Source organism: Pelobates fuscus, chromosome 1 (assembly GCF_036172605.1).
Source record: "Pelobates fuscus isolate aPelFus1 chromosome 1, aPelFus1.pri, whole genome shotgun sequence".
In the NCBI taxonomy this organism is placed as follows: domain Eukaryota; kingdom Metazoa; phylum Chordata; class Amphibia; order Anura; family Pelobatidae; genus Pelobates; species Pelobates fuscus.
This window is the reverse complement of record NC_086317.1, coordinates 6,661,891-6,677,997: the sequence shown is the minus strand read 5'-3', so window position 1 is coordinate 6,677,997 and position 16,107 is coordinate 6,661,891. Positions and strand designations below refer to the sequence as shown.

Sequence of the window (16,107 nt, the reverse complement as noted above, 5' to 3'; positions counted from 1 at the left end):
CCTGTAAGCATTTGCAACACTTACAACAATCAAGTAACATACATTCATATAAAATTTAAGTTACATCCAATCAGAGTGCTCTGACAGGTAAATGAAGAGACTGACAGGTAAGTCTCTACATTTATCTGTCACAGCACTCTGATTGGTTGGTTACTTAATCCACCAATCAGAGTGTTATGAGTCAAATTACACAACGTGAGAAAATTCCAAAGAACTTTCCCACGCTGTGTAAAATGACACAGAACACTCTGATTGGTGGATTTCAAACCAACCAATCAGAGTGCTGTGACAGGTAAATGTAGAGACTTGCCTGTCAGTCTCTTAATTTACCTGTCAGAGCACTCTGCTTGGATGGCTTAAACCCACCAATCAGAGTGCTCTGAGCCTAATTGCAGGGCGGGGCAAGGCTTTATAAGCCTTCCTCCGCCCTGAAGAGCTCAGTCTGCGCGGAGCCCTCACTGGGTGAAGATGGATTTTTTTGGGGGGCGCTTTTTTAAAAAAAATGTTTTAATTTTTTTAAATTGCGTCGGTTATTATGGATTTTTATTTGACCTTTTTTGGGGGCTGAAAAAATGATTTTAGAAGAAAGAAAACATCAAATGGTAAGTTTATGGGTCCAGGAGGGAGGACAATAGGTCCCTCCCCCCCAATTTGTATTTAGGGCCCCCACCCGCCGCTCAGGGGTGGGGGCCATGGGGAGGACATTAGGGCCCCCCTTATTCTTCTTTAGGGCCCCCACCCACCGCCCAGTGCTGGGGGCCAGGGGGGAGGACATTAGGTCCCCCCCTTATTCTTGTTTAGGGCCCCCACTCACCGCTCAGGGGTGGGGGCCGGGGGGGAGGACATAAGGTCCCCCCCTTATTCTTCTTTAGGGCCCCCACCCACTGCTCAGGGGTGGGTCCAGGAGGGAGGACAATAGGTCCCTCCCCCCCAATTTGTATTTAGGGCCCCCACCCGCCGCTCAGGGGTGGGGGCCAGGGGGGAGGACATTAGGTCCCCCCCTTATTCTTGTTTAGGGCCCCCACCCACCACTCAGGGGTGGGGGCGGACAATAAGTCGTCCTCCCCCCCCAATTTGTATCTAGCGCCCCCACCCGCCACTCAGGGGTGGGGGCAGGACATAAGGTCCTCCCCCCTTTTTTCACTTTAGGGCCCCCACCCGCCGCTCAGGGAGGGGGGACCCTTTTATTTATTTTTTTATTATTTTTATTTTTTTAACAGGCTGCTCACTGTTTACTAGACATGCCCCTACACGCGCTAAAGCTGTTATACACTCAGACATTACTGTTATACACTCAGACATTACTGGGAGTATTATTGCTGTGGGGCTCTGTTATACACTCAGACACATTACTGTGAGTATTATCGCTGTGGGGCTCTGTTATACACTCAGACACATTACTGGGAGTATTATCGCTGTGGAGCTCCGTTATACCCTCAGACACATTACTGGAAGTATTATTGCTGTGGAGCTCTGTTATACACTCAGACATTACTGGGAGTATTATGGCTGTGGAGCATTAGGATAGAAAAGAGGGACAGGGGGACAGGGGGATTTGGGCTTAATATAGGGATTGTGCCTCCTAAATATGTAGAATTATCTGCCTAAAGAGGTTGTGTTCTCAGATTCTTTAGAGGTACTTCATACACCATAACCACTTCAGTGATTTGTCATGGTGCTTGGAGTCTGTATGTGCAGCGTTCGCTGAGAAACCCTGTAAATAAAGAGTTGGCTAATGCTAATTCCTTGCATATTTGGCATCTGATGTTAGCATGCTAGCTACAAACTATAAATTGTGGAATCTCCTCCACCCTCCTGTACATTGCCTCTCCCTGCAGTGAGGAAGAATAACGTCACTGAAGGAAACTTGTTCTTGGGGAGAAGGGGAAGCATACAAGCAATGGTCATTACATCCAAATACCTTTTTTATTAAAGGGACACTATAGTCCCAAAATCAGCTTTAACTTAATGAAGCAGTTTTGGTATAGAGATCAGGCCTCTGAAGTTTCACTGCTCCATTCCATGCCATTTAGTAGTTAAATAATACTTGTTTCTGATTATGCAGCCCTAGCCACACCTTCCCTGGTTGTGACTGACACAATGTACATGAAAACAAAATAATTTAATTTGTAATCAGATGTTAACTTACTTTAAACGTTTTTATCTCCTGCTCTGTAAATTGAATTTTAAGCACACACAGGAGGCAATTTTAAATGAAACAGAATTTGCAATAACGTAAATGTAAACATTACATCTCACGTTACAGGAAGTGTTTAGGAAGGCTGTGCAAGTCACATGCAGGGAGGTATGACTAGGGCTCTATAAACAAGTAAGTGATTTAACTCCTAAATGGCAGAGAAATGAGCATTGAGACTGCAGGGGCAGCCATTCTGTTTGTGGCGGGGAACCAATGGTTTCTATATTACAAGGATTGAGCTTTATATCCTACCATATACGGGAAACCAATAGTTCCTATATAACACAGATTGAACGTTATATCCAACCATATACGGGAAACCAATGGTTTCTACATAACACGGATTGAGCGTTGTACCATACCGTATACGGGGAACCGATGGTATCTATATAATACGGATTGAGCTTTATTAGTGATGTCGCGAACATAAAATTTTCGGTTCGCGAACGGCGAACGCAAACTTCCGCAAATGTTCGCGAACCGGCGAACCGCCATAGACTTCAATGGTCATGCGAATTTTAAAACCCACAGGGACTCTTTCTGGCCACAATAGTGATGGAAAAGTTGTTTCAAGGGGGCTAACACCTGGACTGTGGCATGCCGGAGGGGGATCCATGGCAAAACTCCCATGGAAAATTACACAGTTGATGCAGAGTCTGGTTTTAATCCATAAAGGGCATAAATCACCTAATATTCCTAAATCACAATGGATATGGATTGACACCTGCCATATGGATTGACACCTGTCCTCAGGGACCCTGATACACACTGACACAGAGCAGAATAGGGACTGTTCCCCCTACATAGGGTCACTTGGCAGATATGTATTGACACCTGTCCTCAGAGACCATGATACACACTGACACAGAGCAGAATAGGGACTGTTCCCCCTACATAGGGTCACTTGGCAGATATGGATTGACACCTGTCCTTAGGGACCCTGATACACACTGACACAGAGCAGAATAGGGACTGTTCCCCCTACATAGGGTCACTTGGCAGATATGGATTGACACCTGTCCTTAGGGACCCTGATACACACTGACACAGAGCAGAATAGGGAATATTCACTAAATGGCAAACATTGTTATACAGGGGAATATTCAGTAAATAAGGAAAAGGGGGGGGGGAACCTACTGTCCTCCCCCCTAGCCCCCACCCCTGCGCGGTGAGTGGGGGCCATAAATCACAATGGGGGGGGACCTACTGTCCTCCCACCTGCCCCCACCCGTGAGCGGTGGGTGGGTGCCATGAAAATAATGAGGGGGGACCTACTGTATGATGTTGTATCGATCAGGTAGTGTAAGGGTTACGCCCGCTTCACAGTGACAGACCAAACTCCCCGTTTAACGCACCGCAAACAAGCGCAAACAATCCATTTGCACAACCGCAAACTCCCCATTTGCACAAGGTTGGATACCAAGCTAGCCATGTCCGTTCCTTGTCCTCACTGATGTCATTGAAGGTCTCTTCCTCCACCCAGCCACGTACAACACCAAGGGTCCCCGAAAGTATGCTAATAAACTGAAAAAAGAAAAAATCTCCCAAGAAGGAGATCTAAAACTGGCATAGGAAAAGGTTAGACAACTATAATAAAGTGATACCTACAAATCCTAGTGAGCATAGGTGGATAATAGAGGGAGAAAGGGAAAGCAGAGTAATGCTTCCTAATACCGTGGTTAGTACCCTTTGTTAAAGTAAATTGAGTAATGGACAAAAGTCTTTATTGTATCATTTATAAATAACAAAGGGATACTATACTCATTCCCCTATAGTGGCTAATTGTGTAATAATGGTAATACTATTACGTATTATATAATATTGCCAAGGGCAAGGAAATTCACTCTAAATAGATGGGTATAGGCAGAGAGTATGGAGACCGGAGTGATGCTGTCATAAAAAGTGTCAATAAGGTGATATAAAGTTAAATGTATCACAGACACACAGCCACCCTTTCTCTTAGCTAGTTTCCAGAAATGCTGGATAGGTAGAAGGGCTATAAAGACTCAGAGAGGTCTAAGAAGAATCCTCTAAACTAGCCCTAATCTCCTTAAACACCTTCAAGGGTGTTCTAAGCTAAAGCTCAATCTAAACGTTTAGATGACTGCCTGATTTCCCATCACAGATGCTGGCTAGGAATAACACTGAGCAAGACAAAGAGTGGGTCTTAGTGCCCATAGTGCAGTAAAGTGTCCCTAGTGAAGTGAAAAAGAGAATAACGAGCTGGCGCCCAAGAGAATAACAAGCTGGCGCCCTATCAGGGGACGTGTATATGGCATCGATTTGAGGAACTGGGAGATGGAAAAAGATTTTTGGTCGGTCCTCCTACTTCAAATTTGGGGCACTGCGCGTGCAGTCTAATGTGCCACCAGATAGGAGTGGTGTGTTAAGTAGTACTATTCCTATCAGTTTAATCCCTGTTATGTGCCTTTTTTTTGGTTTGGTTTTTGAAGCCACAGTGCAGCACCAGAGGCCCGAAAAATTAGGCATGTACACATGCCTGAAAAATTAGGTAGCAGCGGCAAGAAAAATTGATGTTTGTTTCCCAGGCAGAAAGTTCCCTAAAACATTGAGGCTTGAACCCTAGTTGGTGGCGGATAAGTCACGCGAGTCAACCGGCATTCAGAGCTAAAATACAGCAGCGTGTGGACCATTTTTAGCCCAAGGCAGCTCATCTCATCAGGCCTTTTTTAGTAGAATGTATCGCCCACTGTCAGTCCCTTCGGGATCCATCCCTCATTCATCTTAATAAAGGTTAGGTAATCTAGACTTTTTTGACCTAGGCGACTTCTCTTCTCATTGACAATACCTCCTGCTGCACTGAAGGTCCTTTCTGACAGGACACTTGAAGCGGGGTAGGCCAGAAGTTCTATCGCAAATTGTGATTCCTCAGGCCACAGGTCAAGCCTGCACACCCAGTAGTCAAGGGGTTCATCGCTCCTCAGAGTGTCGATATCTGCAGTTAAGGCGAGGTAGTCTGCTACCTGCCGTCGAGTTGTTCTCTGAGGGTGGATCCCGAAGGGCTGTGGCGATGCGTAGGACTTAAAAAGCTCTGCATGTCCTCCATCAACAACACGTCTGTAAAGCGTCCTGTCCTTGCCGGCGTGGTCGTGGGAGGAGGAGATTCCCGTTGTGCTGTGACATCACCCTTATACGCTGTGTAAAGCATACTTTTAAATTTATTTTGCAAATGCTGCATCCTTTCCGACTTGTTGTAATTTGGTAACATTTCAGCCACTTTCTGCTTATACCGGGGGTCTAGAAGCGTGGACACCCAGTGCAGGTTGTTCTCCTTCAGCCTTTTTATACGAGGGTCCCTCAACAGGCACGACAGCATGAAAGACCCCATTTGCACAAGGTTGGATGCCGAGCTACTCATTTCCCGTTCCTCCTCCTCAGTGATCTCAATGAAGGTATGTTCTTCCCCCCAGCCACGTACAACACCACGATTACCAGATAGGTGACAACGAGCACCCTGGGATGCCTGTTGTGGTTGGTCTTCCTCCTCCTCCTCAAAGCCACATTCCTCCTCTGACTCCTCTTCCTCACAATCCTCTTCCAGCGTTGCCGCAGGTCCAGCAAGCAATGCTGATAAGGCTGTTTCTGGTGGTGATGGTGACCACAACTCTTCCTCTTCCTCTTCACGCTCATCTACGGCCTGATCCAGCACTCTTCGCAGGGCACGCTCCAGGAAGAAAACAAATGGTATGATGTCGCTGATGGTGCCTTCAGTGCGACTGACTAGGTTTGTCACCTCCTCAAAAGGACGCATGAGCCTACAGGCATTGCATGAGCGTTGGCATGAGCCTACAGGCATTGCAGAGGCTGTCCTAGCACCCCGGTCATACAAATATTCATTAACGGCTTTTTCTTGTTGGAGCAGGCGGTCGAACATTAGGAGTGTTGAATTCCAACGTGTCGGGCTGTCGCAAATCAAGCTCCTCACTGGCATGTTGTTTCGCCGCTGGATATCTGCAAAGTGCGCCATTGCCGTGTAGGAACGCCTGAAATGACCACACACCTTCCTGGCCTGCTTCAGGACGTCCTGTAAGCCTGTGTACTTATGCACAAAGCGTTGTACGATCAGATTACACACATGTGCCATGCACGGCACATGTGTCAACTTGCCCAACTTCAATGCCGCCAACAAATTTGTTCCGTTGTCACAAACCACTTTGCCGATCTCCAGTTGCTGCGGAGTCAGCGACTTTTCCACCTGTGCGTTCAGGGCGGACAGGAGTACTTGTCCGGTGTGACTCTCTGCTTTCAAGCAAGTCAAACCCAAGACGGCGTGACACTGCCGTATCCGGGATGTGGAATAGTACCTGGGGAGCTGGGGGGGGTGCCGTTGATGTGGAGCAAGACGCAGCAGCAAAAGAGGACTCAGCTGAGGAGGTTATTGAAGAGGATGGAGTAGGAGGAGTAGAGGAGGTGGCAGCAGGCCTGCCTGCAAGTTGTGGCGGTTTCACCAACTCCTCTGCAGAGCCACGCATTCCATGCTTGGCAGCCGTCAGCAGGTTTACCCAAAAGTTTTGGGGTTTTTAAATGCACGCTATCGTGACACCAGATATGAGTGGCACTGTGCATTGGCAGAGGTTGGCAGAGTACACACTGTAGGCCTGACACACACTTATGAAGGACACTGACTGCTATTATATTACCGTCAAAAACTTTTTTGTTTTTAAATGCACGCTGTTGTGACACCAGATATGAGTGGCACTGTGCACTGGCAGAGGTTGGCAGAGTAGACTCTGTAGGCCTGACACACCCGCTTGAAGACAAATAACTGCTATTCAATCTATAACAGTGAAAAACATTTTTTTGTTTTTAAATGCAAGCTATTGTGACACCATATATGAGTGGTGGCACTGGGCAAGTGGGCACAGTATCCACTGTGAGCCTGACACAGAAGCTGGCAGGCAGGCAACTGCAATTAGATTACACAGGGAAAAAAAGCAGACTGATGTTCTAGCCCTAAAAAGGGCTTTTTGGGGTGCTGTCCTTACAGCAGAGATCAGGTGAGTCCTTCAGGACTGTAGTGGACACTGAATACACTAGCCTAGCTATCCACTTCCCTACCAAATCAGCAGCAGCAACACTTTCCCTCCTCTCACTAAGAATGCAGCTTCAGAATGAATCTAAAATGGATGCTGTACAGGAGGTGGGAGGGTCTGAAAGGGAGGGTCTGCTGCTGATTGGCTGGAATGTGTCTGCTGACTGTGAGGCACAGGGTCAAAGTTTACTCAATGATGACGAATAGGGGGCGGATCGAACCGCGCATATGTTCGCCCGCCGTGGCAAACGCGAACACGCTATGTTCGCCAGGAACTATTCCGTTCGGTACATCACTAAGCTTTATATTTCACCGTATACGGGAAACCAAGGGTTTCTATATTACATGGATTGAGCTTTATATCATACCGAATACGGGGAACCAATGGTTTCTATATTACACGGATTGAGCTTTATATCCTACCGTGTACGGGGAACCGATGGTTTCTATATAACAAGGATTGAGCTTTATATCCTACCGTATACGGGGAACCAATGGTTTCTATATAACAAGGATTGAGCTTTATATCCTACCGTATACGGGGAACCAATGGTTTCTATATTACACGGATTGAGCTTTATATCCTACCGTGTACGGGGAACCGATGGTTTCTATATAACAAGGATTGAGCTTTATATCCTACCGTATACGGGGAACCAATGGTTTCTATATAACAAGGATTGAGCTTTATATCCTACCGTATACGGGGAACCAATGGTTTCTATATAATGCGGATTAAGCATTATATCCTACCGTATACGGGGAACCAATGGTTTCTATATAACAAGGATTGAGCTTTATACCATACCGTATATGGGGAACCGATGGTTTATATATAATACGGATTGAGCTTTATATTTCACCGTATACGGGAAACCGAGGGTTTCTATATTACATGGATTGAGCTTTATATCATACCGTATACGGGGAACCAATGGTTTCTATATTACACGGATTGAGCTTTATACCATACCGTATACGGTGAACCAATGGTTTCTATATAATATGGATTGAGCTTTATATTTCACCGTATACGGGGAACGGATGGTTTCTATATAACAAGGATTTAGCTTTATATCCTACCGTGTACGGGGAACCAATGGTTTCTATATTACACGGATTGAGCTTTATACCATAACGTATACGGGGAACCAATGGTTTCTATAGAATATGGATTGAGCTTTATATTTCACCGTATACGGGGAACGGATGGTTTCTATATAACAAGGATTTAGCTTTATATCCTACCGTGTACGGGGAACCAATGGTTTCTATATTACACGGATTGAGCTTTATACCATAATGTATACGGGGAACCAATGGTTTCTATAGAATATGGATTGAGCTTTATATTTCACCGTATACGGGGAACGGATGGTTTCTATATAACAAGGATTGAGCTTTATATCCTACCGTATACGGGGAACCAATGGTTTCTATATAACACGGATTGAGCATTATATCCTACCATCCATGGGAAACTGATGGTTTCTATATTACACGGATTGAGCTTTATATCTGTCAGGGCTTACCTGGGTTGGGAGTCCGGCAGGCAGGGATGTATGCTCACCCTTGCAAGTAAACACAGGCCGAGGTGGTCAGGCAATAATTCACCTGGCCTGTGAGTCAGTGCACGGGGGCTGTGCAGGATAATTCTCCAAGTCACAGTACAGGAACGAATAAAGCAGGAGAATCATTGTGGGAAGCCAAAGGTCAGAGGGTGCCAGAAATCAGAATAAACAAAACAACAAGCCAAGGTCAAGAGTAAACTGGAGAACACAAAACGCAGTATGATCACCAGAGTCAAGGAACGGACACTGCCTTCTGGGAGAGGCAGTGTTTTATTCCTGGCTAACGAGACCATCATCTTCAGGTGTACCAAGAGTGACAGGAGTAATTCCAATGCATGTCCAGCCCCCAGTGCTGGATACAAGACAGAGCTAGATACTGACATTACTAAAGCTGAATGGTGGCTCAGAGGTAACATAGCAGCCCCAGGACTGCAAAGTACCCAGGCTCAAATCCGCTACTGGGCATTCCTGGGACAACCTCGTTTGGCACTACAGAAGTTACAGTGGGAACCGTGACAATATCCTACCGTATACGGGAAACTGATGGTTTTTATATAACACAATTTGAGCTTTATATCCTACCGTCTACGGGAAACTGATGGTTTCTATATTACACGGATTGAGCTTTATATCATACGGGGAACCAATGGTTTCTTTATAACACGGATAGAGTGTTATATCATACCATATACGGGGAACCGATGGTGTCTATGTTACATTGATAGAGTGTTATATCATACCATAATCGGGGAACTGATGGTGTCTATATTACATGGATTGAGCTTTATATCATACAGTATACGGGGAACCGATGGTTTCTATATTACACGGATTGAGCCAATGGTTTCTATATTACACAGACTGAGCTTTATATCGTACCGTATACAGTGTTTATTATACTGTACATTTCACGTCTTTTCTTTTAGCCGAATGGAGAAAAGACGAAACAGAAGCCAGCGAAGGGGAAGCCATCTAGTGCAATGTCTGCTGGGAAAGGAAAGGGGAAAAAAGCAGTTGACGTCCCTCCTCCTGTCAAAAAGGACACCAGCCTACGGCGCCGCGGGGAGGAGGATGGCATCAATAAATACATAGGTAATTACCCACTAATAACGCAGCAGAGCCAGCCAGGATGTACGCCCTCCGCTTCATCACTCCTACACGGCGTGCCATCATCTAATTATCAGATCTCCTCTGTTATCTTTAACCATTAATAAAATGGGGTCTAGGTAATATCGCCAAATAAAATAGTAACTTATACCCAGTCATATAGCTGGAATATGAACAGAAGTAGACTGCAATAGCTTTTCAAAGTGCTTTCCATCTGCTTGTACCCCAATAACTACATGTGATGTCCCAGTGTACCCCAATAACTGCATGTGATGTCACACTGCAAGATGTTATTATATAGTCCCAGTGCACCCCAATAACTACACGTGATGTCCCAGTGTACCCCAATAACTACATGTGATGTCACACTGCAAGATGTTATTATATCGTCCCAGTGTACCCCAATAACTACATGTGATGTCACATTGCAAGATGTTATTATATAGTCCCAGTGTACCCCAATAACAACTTGTGATGTCCCAGTGTACCCCAATAACTTCACGTGATGTCACACTGCAAGATGTTATTAGATAGTCCCAGTGTACCCCAATATGTCACACCCTTCACCTTGATACATCTGACGGGAGAGCAAATGATAAATATCATATTCACAGAAGAAGGCTGCGCAAAAAAAGACCCCCAATGTTTCAGCATAAAAACCTTTCTGAATGGAGGGTTAGAGCAAGATCGAGGGATTATATAAAGTGAAGTTTTATAATTTATTAATATTTAGAGGTACTCTCCCTCTAGTGAAGATTTATATTTTATTAATATTTAGTGATACTCTCCCACTAGTGAAGATTTATATTTTATTAATATTTAGTGATACTCTCCCACTAGTGAAGATTTATATTTTATTCATATTTAGTGATACTCTCCCTCTAGTGAAGATTTATATTTTATTAATATTTAGTGATACTCTCTCAATAGTGAAGATTTATATTTTATTAATATTTAGTGATACTCTCCCACTAGTGAAGATTTATATTTTATTAATATTTAGTGATACTCTCCCACTAGTGAAGATTTGTATTTTATTAATATTTAGTGATACTCTCCCTCTAGTCAAGATTTGTATTTTATTAATATTTAGTGCTACTCTCCCACTAGTGAAGATTTATATTTTATTAATATTTAGTGATACTTTCCCTCTAGTGAAGATTTATATTTTATTAATATTTAGTGATACTCTCTCACTAGTGAAGATTTATATTTTATTAATATTTAGTGATACTCTCCCTCTAGTGAAGATTTATATTTTATTAATATTTAGTGATACTCTCCCAATAGTGAAGATTTATATTTTATTAATATTTAGTGCTACTCTCCCACTAGTGAAGATTTATATTTTATTAATATCTAGTGCTACTCTCCCTCTAGTGAAGATTTATATTTTATTAATATTTAGTGATACTCTCCCTCTAGTGAAGATTTATATTTTATTAATATTTAGTGATACTCTCCCTCTAGTCAAGATTTATATTTTATTCATATTTAGTGATACTCTCCCAATAGTGAAGATTTATATTTTATTAATATTTAGTGCTACTCTCCCACTAGTGAAGATTTATATTTTATTAATATTTAGTGATACTCTCCCTCTAGGGAAAATTTATATTTTATTAATATTTAGTGATACTCTCCCTCTAGTGAAGATTTATATTTTATTAATATTTAGTGATACTCTTGTTATGGTACTTTTTCAGTAAACCAAAATGTTTAAGTGTCTATCTGTTCCTGTCCAAATTAAAGAGAATTGAATTGCGTATATACGCTGAAGTAATTCAGTCTGACACACGGAGTTCAGGTTAAAATAACTTCGAGGAAATTTATTGGCAAGTGAAGTATCAGAGGGCGCGCAGGCCCTTTTAAGAGACATTTTCGTCATCATTGATTATCAAGATATCAGTGAATAAACATCATTAATTGGATTAATTGTTAAGTGTCTGGATTAGTGTCCACCTATCAATATAATTAATTGGATCAAAAACTAAGTGGTTAGTTCCGTGTCCACCCACCAGGAGGTGGTGTTATTCTAGACACGGGTGGGGACAAGGGGGTCTTGAGCGTCATTTTACTCGGTCGGTGATGTCAGATCTCGTGGTTAGGTGCAAGGTCTCTTATGAATAGAACATTTCATTATTACTGTGTTCTCATGGCCTTTAAATTATACTATGTTGCGAGTTAGGGGAAACTCAACAGTTCCTGGGTTAGTCATATCCTTATGGAGAATACAGTCTTTGTCTATTGTATTAGATGTGCTGAGAAATACTGTCATGTAATGTAGTTTTCATATGGAGAAGTCAGGTTATGAGGACAAAATGAAGGATTTGTCACAGTATCAGGTTAATACAGAGTTAGAGCAGCAATTCAATATAAGTACAATAAGATTTTTTAATAATTCTACATCAGTCCCCCCTATGAAATGTTAAATTCTAAGAGATAAAAACTTTATTTGTTAATACCAGAAGACGTGTTAGCCCAAAGGCACAGAAACCCCGTGGCCGCTAGCTAGGTGTTAATGCAAAGTGCAAGTCTGTCCCTATTTTCTGACCCTACTAGGCTAACTCATCTGTCAGTATGGCTCTCGAACACTTCACACCCATGGGTGTCCCACGGCAGCTAACCCACCGCTTCTCCACACGGGGCCTTTACCATTCACTGACAGATGCTGTCCCTAAGGTGGTCCCTTCCTAGAACTCTCGCACTTTATCATCAAAAGGGATAGATTGCAGCGGCAAACAGGGTGAGTTGAGATCCTGGAAATCTTGGTCATCAACATCAAGAAGTGTGAAAGTGGGTGCCGCTTGGTCAACAGTCTTCGTGAGAGCTTTCCTCAGACAGGGGAAGACACAACAAAAGAGAAGAGCAAAGATAAAAAGAGAAATTAGTATTGCCATACCAATATGCATTAAAGCCTTTTTCCAACCCGTCATCCAACCAAACCATCTGTCCCAGGGATCTTTTATCCCAGAATTCCTTTTTAATTCCTCTGAGAGGTCATTTAATTTTGCTATGGCTAATGTAACTTTACCATTAGGACCTGTGTTTTCTGGGATGTAGGTACAACATGTCATGGTGTCGGGCAAAATTTTACATACCCCTCCTTTTTCGGCTAGGATCATATCCAGGGCTATTCTATTTTGGAAGGCCATTTGGGATGTTGCCTGCAACTGTTCGGCTAATCCCTGGAGGGCATCTCTGGTGTAATTAACGAAACGCTGTTGATTGTAATAAATGTAGTTTATCCAGTTTAAGTTCTTGTTTGCGGTAACTATGGTAAAAATTGATTCAAATCCTGCAGCAACTTCATCTCTCGCTTTAAATTCATTGGGTACCCCCCTAGGTACCCCAATGGCATCAATGTAAATGTGAGGGTCAAAACTTCCTTTTACTGGGGCTTCACGCTTAGCCTTAGTGTGGCTGGACTCATGGGTGTTGGTGTGTGTGTCAGAAATAATGTGTATAGGCATAATGGCCTTGGCCAATGTACACTCCCCCCACCACTCTGTGTCCATTCTGGATCTTAGCTGTAAATCCCCACACAACCAGTAAATATCTCCCAGTGACCTAATGTGCTGCTGCAGCAAACGTACAGGAACAGTTCTATATGTAGTACAATAACCTGCGGGAAAGTTACCCACAAATTTACCAATCCCATCATGTTTGACATAGCAAGTGTAATTACCTTTATATACGGTAACACCATGAGGAGGTCTTACATTTTTGGCTATAAGAGGATACTCCGCTGTCCATGCTTGACATAGAGACCTGTTGAAATTATATTGGTAGGCAAAAAGACTTAAAATACAATTTTCTTCATCTACTGGCAGGGTTAAAGGTACAGTGCCCAGATGAGGCCGGGCACCACCACACACATAGCATGCGGTTCGGTTATGTTTGTTGGCATTATATTTCATCCATTCTAACCATAGGTTAACATCATTAAAACCTGTTTCAGCGGCCATGGTATCTTCAAAGGTGGGGTTAGCAATGGCCATCATGTCCTTAAAGGACTGGATGTGTGGTTTTAATGGGTTTGTGACCATGTGAGTAGCTCCTTGCCACTCAGGGGAATTACACATATCTTTAAGGTAGAAATGCCCTAATTTAGTATAGGAACCCTTTTTCCAGTACATTCCTAATACATACTGGTCTGCATCTGTTGGGCTTGGATGCTCAACATTAAGAATTAATTTCATTGGTGTGCCTCCTCCAGGCTTTTCTCAGAGTCACTTTAGATAAGGCACTTTTTGGCTTGTAGCCCCAGGAAGGCCCGGCATTCCATCCCGCCGCCCCCCAATGGCCACAATTGTGCCCCCATTGTTTGTCAACTACACAAACATATGGATCTTTTACATGAGGGATATCTCTATAGATATTCTGGATTTGTGTTGTAGAGAATGGGCATTCTACGATGTCACAATAATCAAAGGTATAGGTAGCCACACGGGTACATGATGAATTATACCAGAAGGTGTACCCACTAGCATCTTTAGTGATGGCTACTTGCTGGGCCTTAATTAAACTAATTAAGGAGACAATGTACCAGAGGTACATGGTTGTGCGGTATCTGCTTCCTCTGGGGCAGGAGACTTCTTGCAGTGGGAAGCGTGGATCCAATGTGGCCTGCCGGCCAATTTGACGGAAGTTGCGATGATCAGGAGAACTTGGAATGGCCCGTCAAATCTTGGTTCCAGGGTGCTTTTCCGCACGAACTTCTTAACCAGAACCCAATCTCCGGGAAGCAGGTTATGGGTACCTGTGTTCAAATCAGGATCTGGAATTGAAGAGAAAACTTGGGCATGTATTTTGTTCAAGGCACTTGCAAGTTCAGTTACATAGTCTACTAAAACATCTGATTGAAGCTGTAACTGCTGTGGATAATAACAACCTAGCCTGGGTGCTGTCCCAAATAGAATTTCATATGGGGATAACGAGTGTTTCCCTCTAGGTGTGTGCCTAACGCTGAACAAAGCTATTGACAGGCTTTCTGGCCAGGGCATTTTTGTTTCTTGTGACATTTTTAACATTCTGGCTTTTAGAGTGCCATTCATGCGCTCTACTTTACCACTACTTTGTGGGTGGTAAGGGGTGTGGAAGGCTAGGGTCACTCCCAGAGCAGTCCAAATTTCTTTAGTCACTGTTGCTGTAAAGGCTGGGCCTTGATCACTTTCAATGACTTCTGGAAGTCCGAATCTACATACAATGTCTGTAAGTAGGCTTCTTGCGGTTGTTTTTGCAGTGATATTGGCCACAGGGTAGGCTTCTGGCCAGCCTGAGAACATATCCACCATTACTAGTGCATATTCATGAGACCCACTCTTGGGCATTTGGATGTGATCAATTTGAATTCTCTGGAATGGGTACATGGGTTTTGCTAGGTGCTTTGCAGGCACCTTGATTGGTCTTCCTGGATTACATTTTGCACAAATGACACAGGCCTTGCAGAAGCTGTTGATCAGGGTTGTGATTCCAGGTGCTTCATAATATTTTTGAATGAGTGCGGCCATTAGGTCTTTTGACAGATGTGCAGGCCCATGGGCCCATTGGACAACTGCTGGGTATAAGTTTCTTGGAAGGCAAAATTTAGAATTGTTGTAGTAAATTCCGTCCTTTAGGACAGCTCCTTTCTTCTTCCATTTCTGGATTTCTTCAGGGGTAATTATAGCTTGTTGTTCTCGTAGAATTCTTAGGTCAGTAGGAAGAGTTTGTAAGGTAAAGATAGGAACTTCTTCTTCTTGACCGGACACTTCTTCATCCACTTCCTGCAAATCTCTGGCCGCTTGCTTAGCAGCCTGATCAGCTAAATGGTTGCCCTTTGCTTCATCTGAATCCAATTTCCCATGTGCCTTTACTTTCAAAACGGCCACTTCTTCAGGGAGTAGGAGGGCATCCATTAGTTCCTTGATTGCAGAGCTGTGTTTGACTGGTGTACCGGCAGTGGTAAGAAATCCTCTTGTCTTCCAAATGAGGCCGAAGTCATGTGCCACACCCAGAGCATATCTTGAATCTGTATAGATGTTGGCACGCTTTCCCTTGGAAATCTTGCATGCTGAAGTCAGGGCTTGCAATTCAGCTTCTTGCGCAGACATTGCTGGCGGTAGAGGTGATGACTTGAGAACTTCCTCTGTTGTGGTTACGGCATATCCTGTGTGGTATTTTCCTTCTTCATCAGC

At 43.6% G+C, this 16,107-nt stretch overlaps 1 protein-coding gene across 1 annotated transcript in view; it reads left to right on the top strand.

Annotated features, from left to right (window-relative positions):
* SPAG17 (sperm associated antigen 17) overlaps nt 1-16,107 on the top strand; it is a 355,700-nt gene that overhangs the window by 90,722 nt on the left and 248,871 nt on the right. Inside the window, exon 5 of the mRNA XM_063445995.1 lies at nt 9,748-9,913. Coding sequence (XP_063302065.1) covers nt 9,748-9,913 — 166 coding nt within the window. The remainder of the gene's footprint in view (nt 1-9,747; nt 9,914-16,107) is intronic.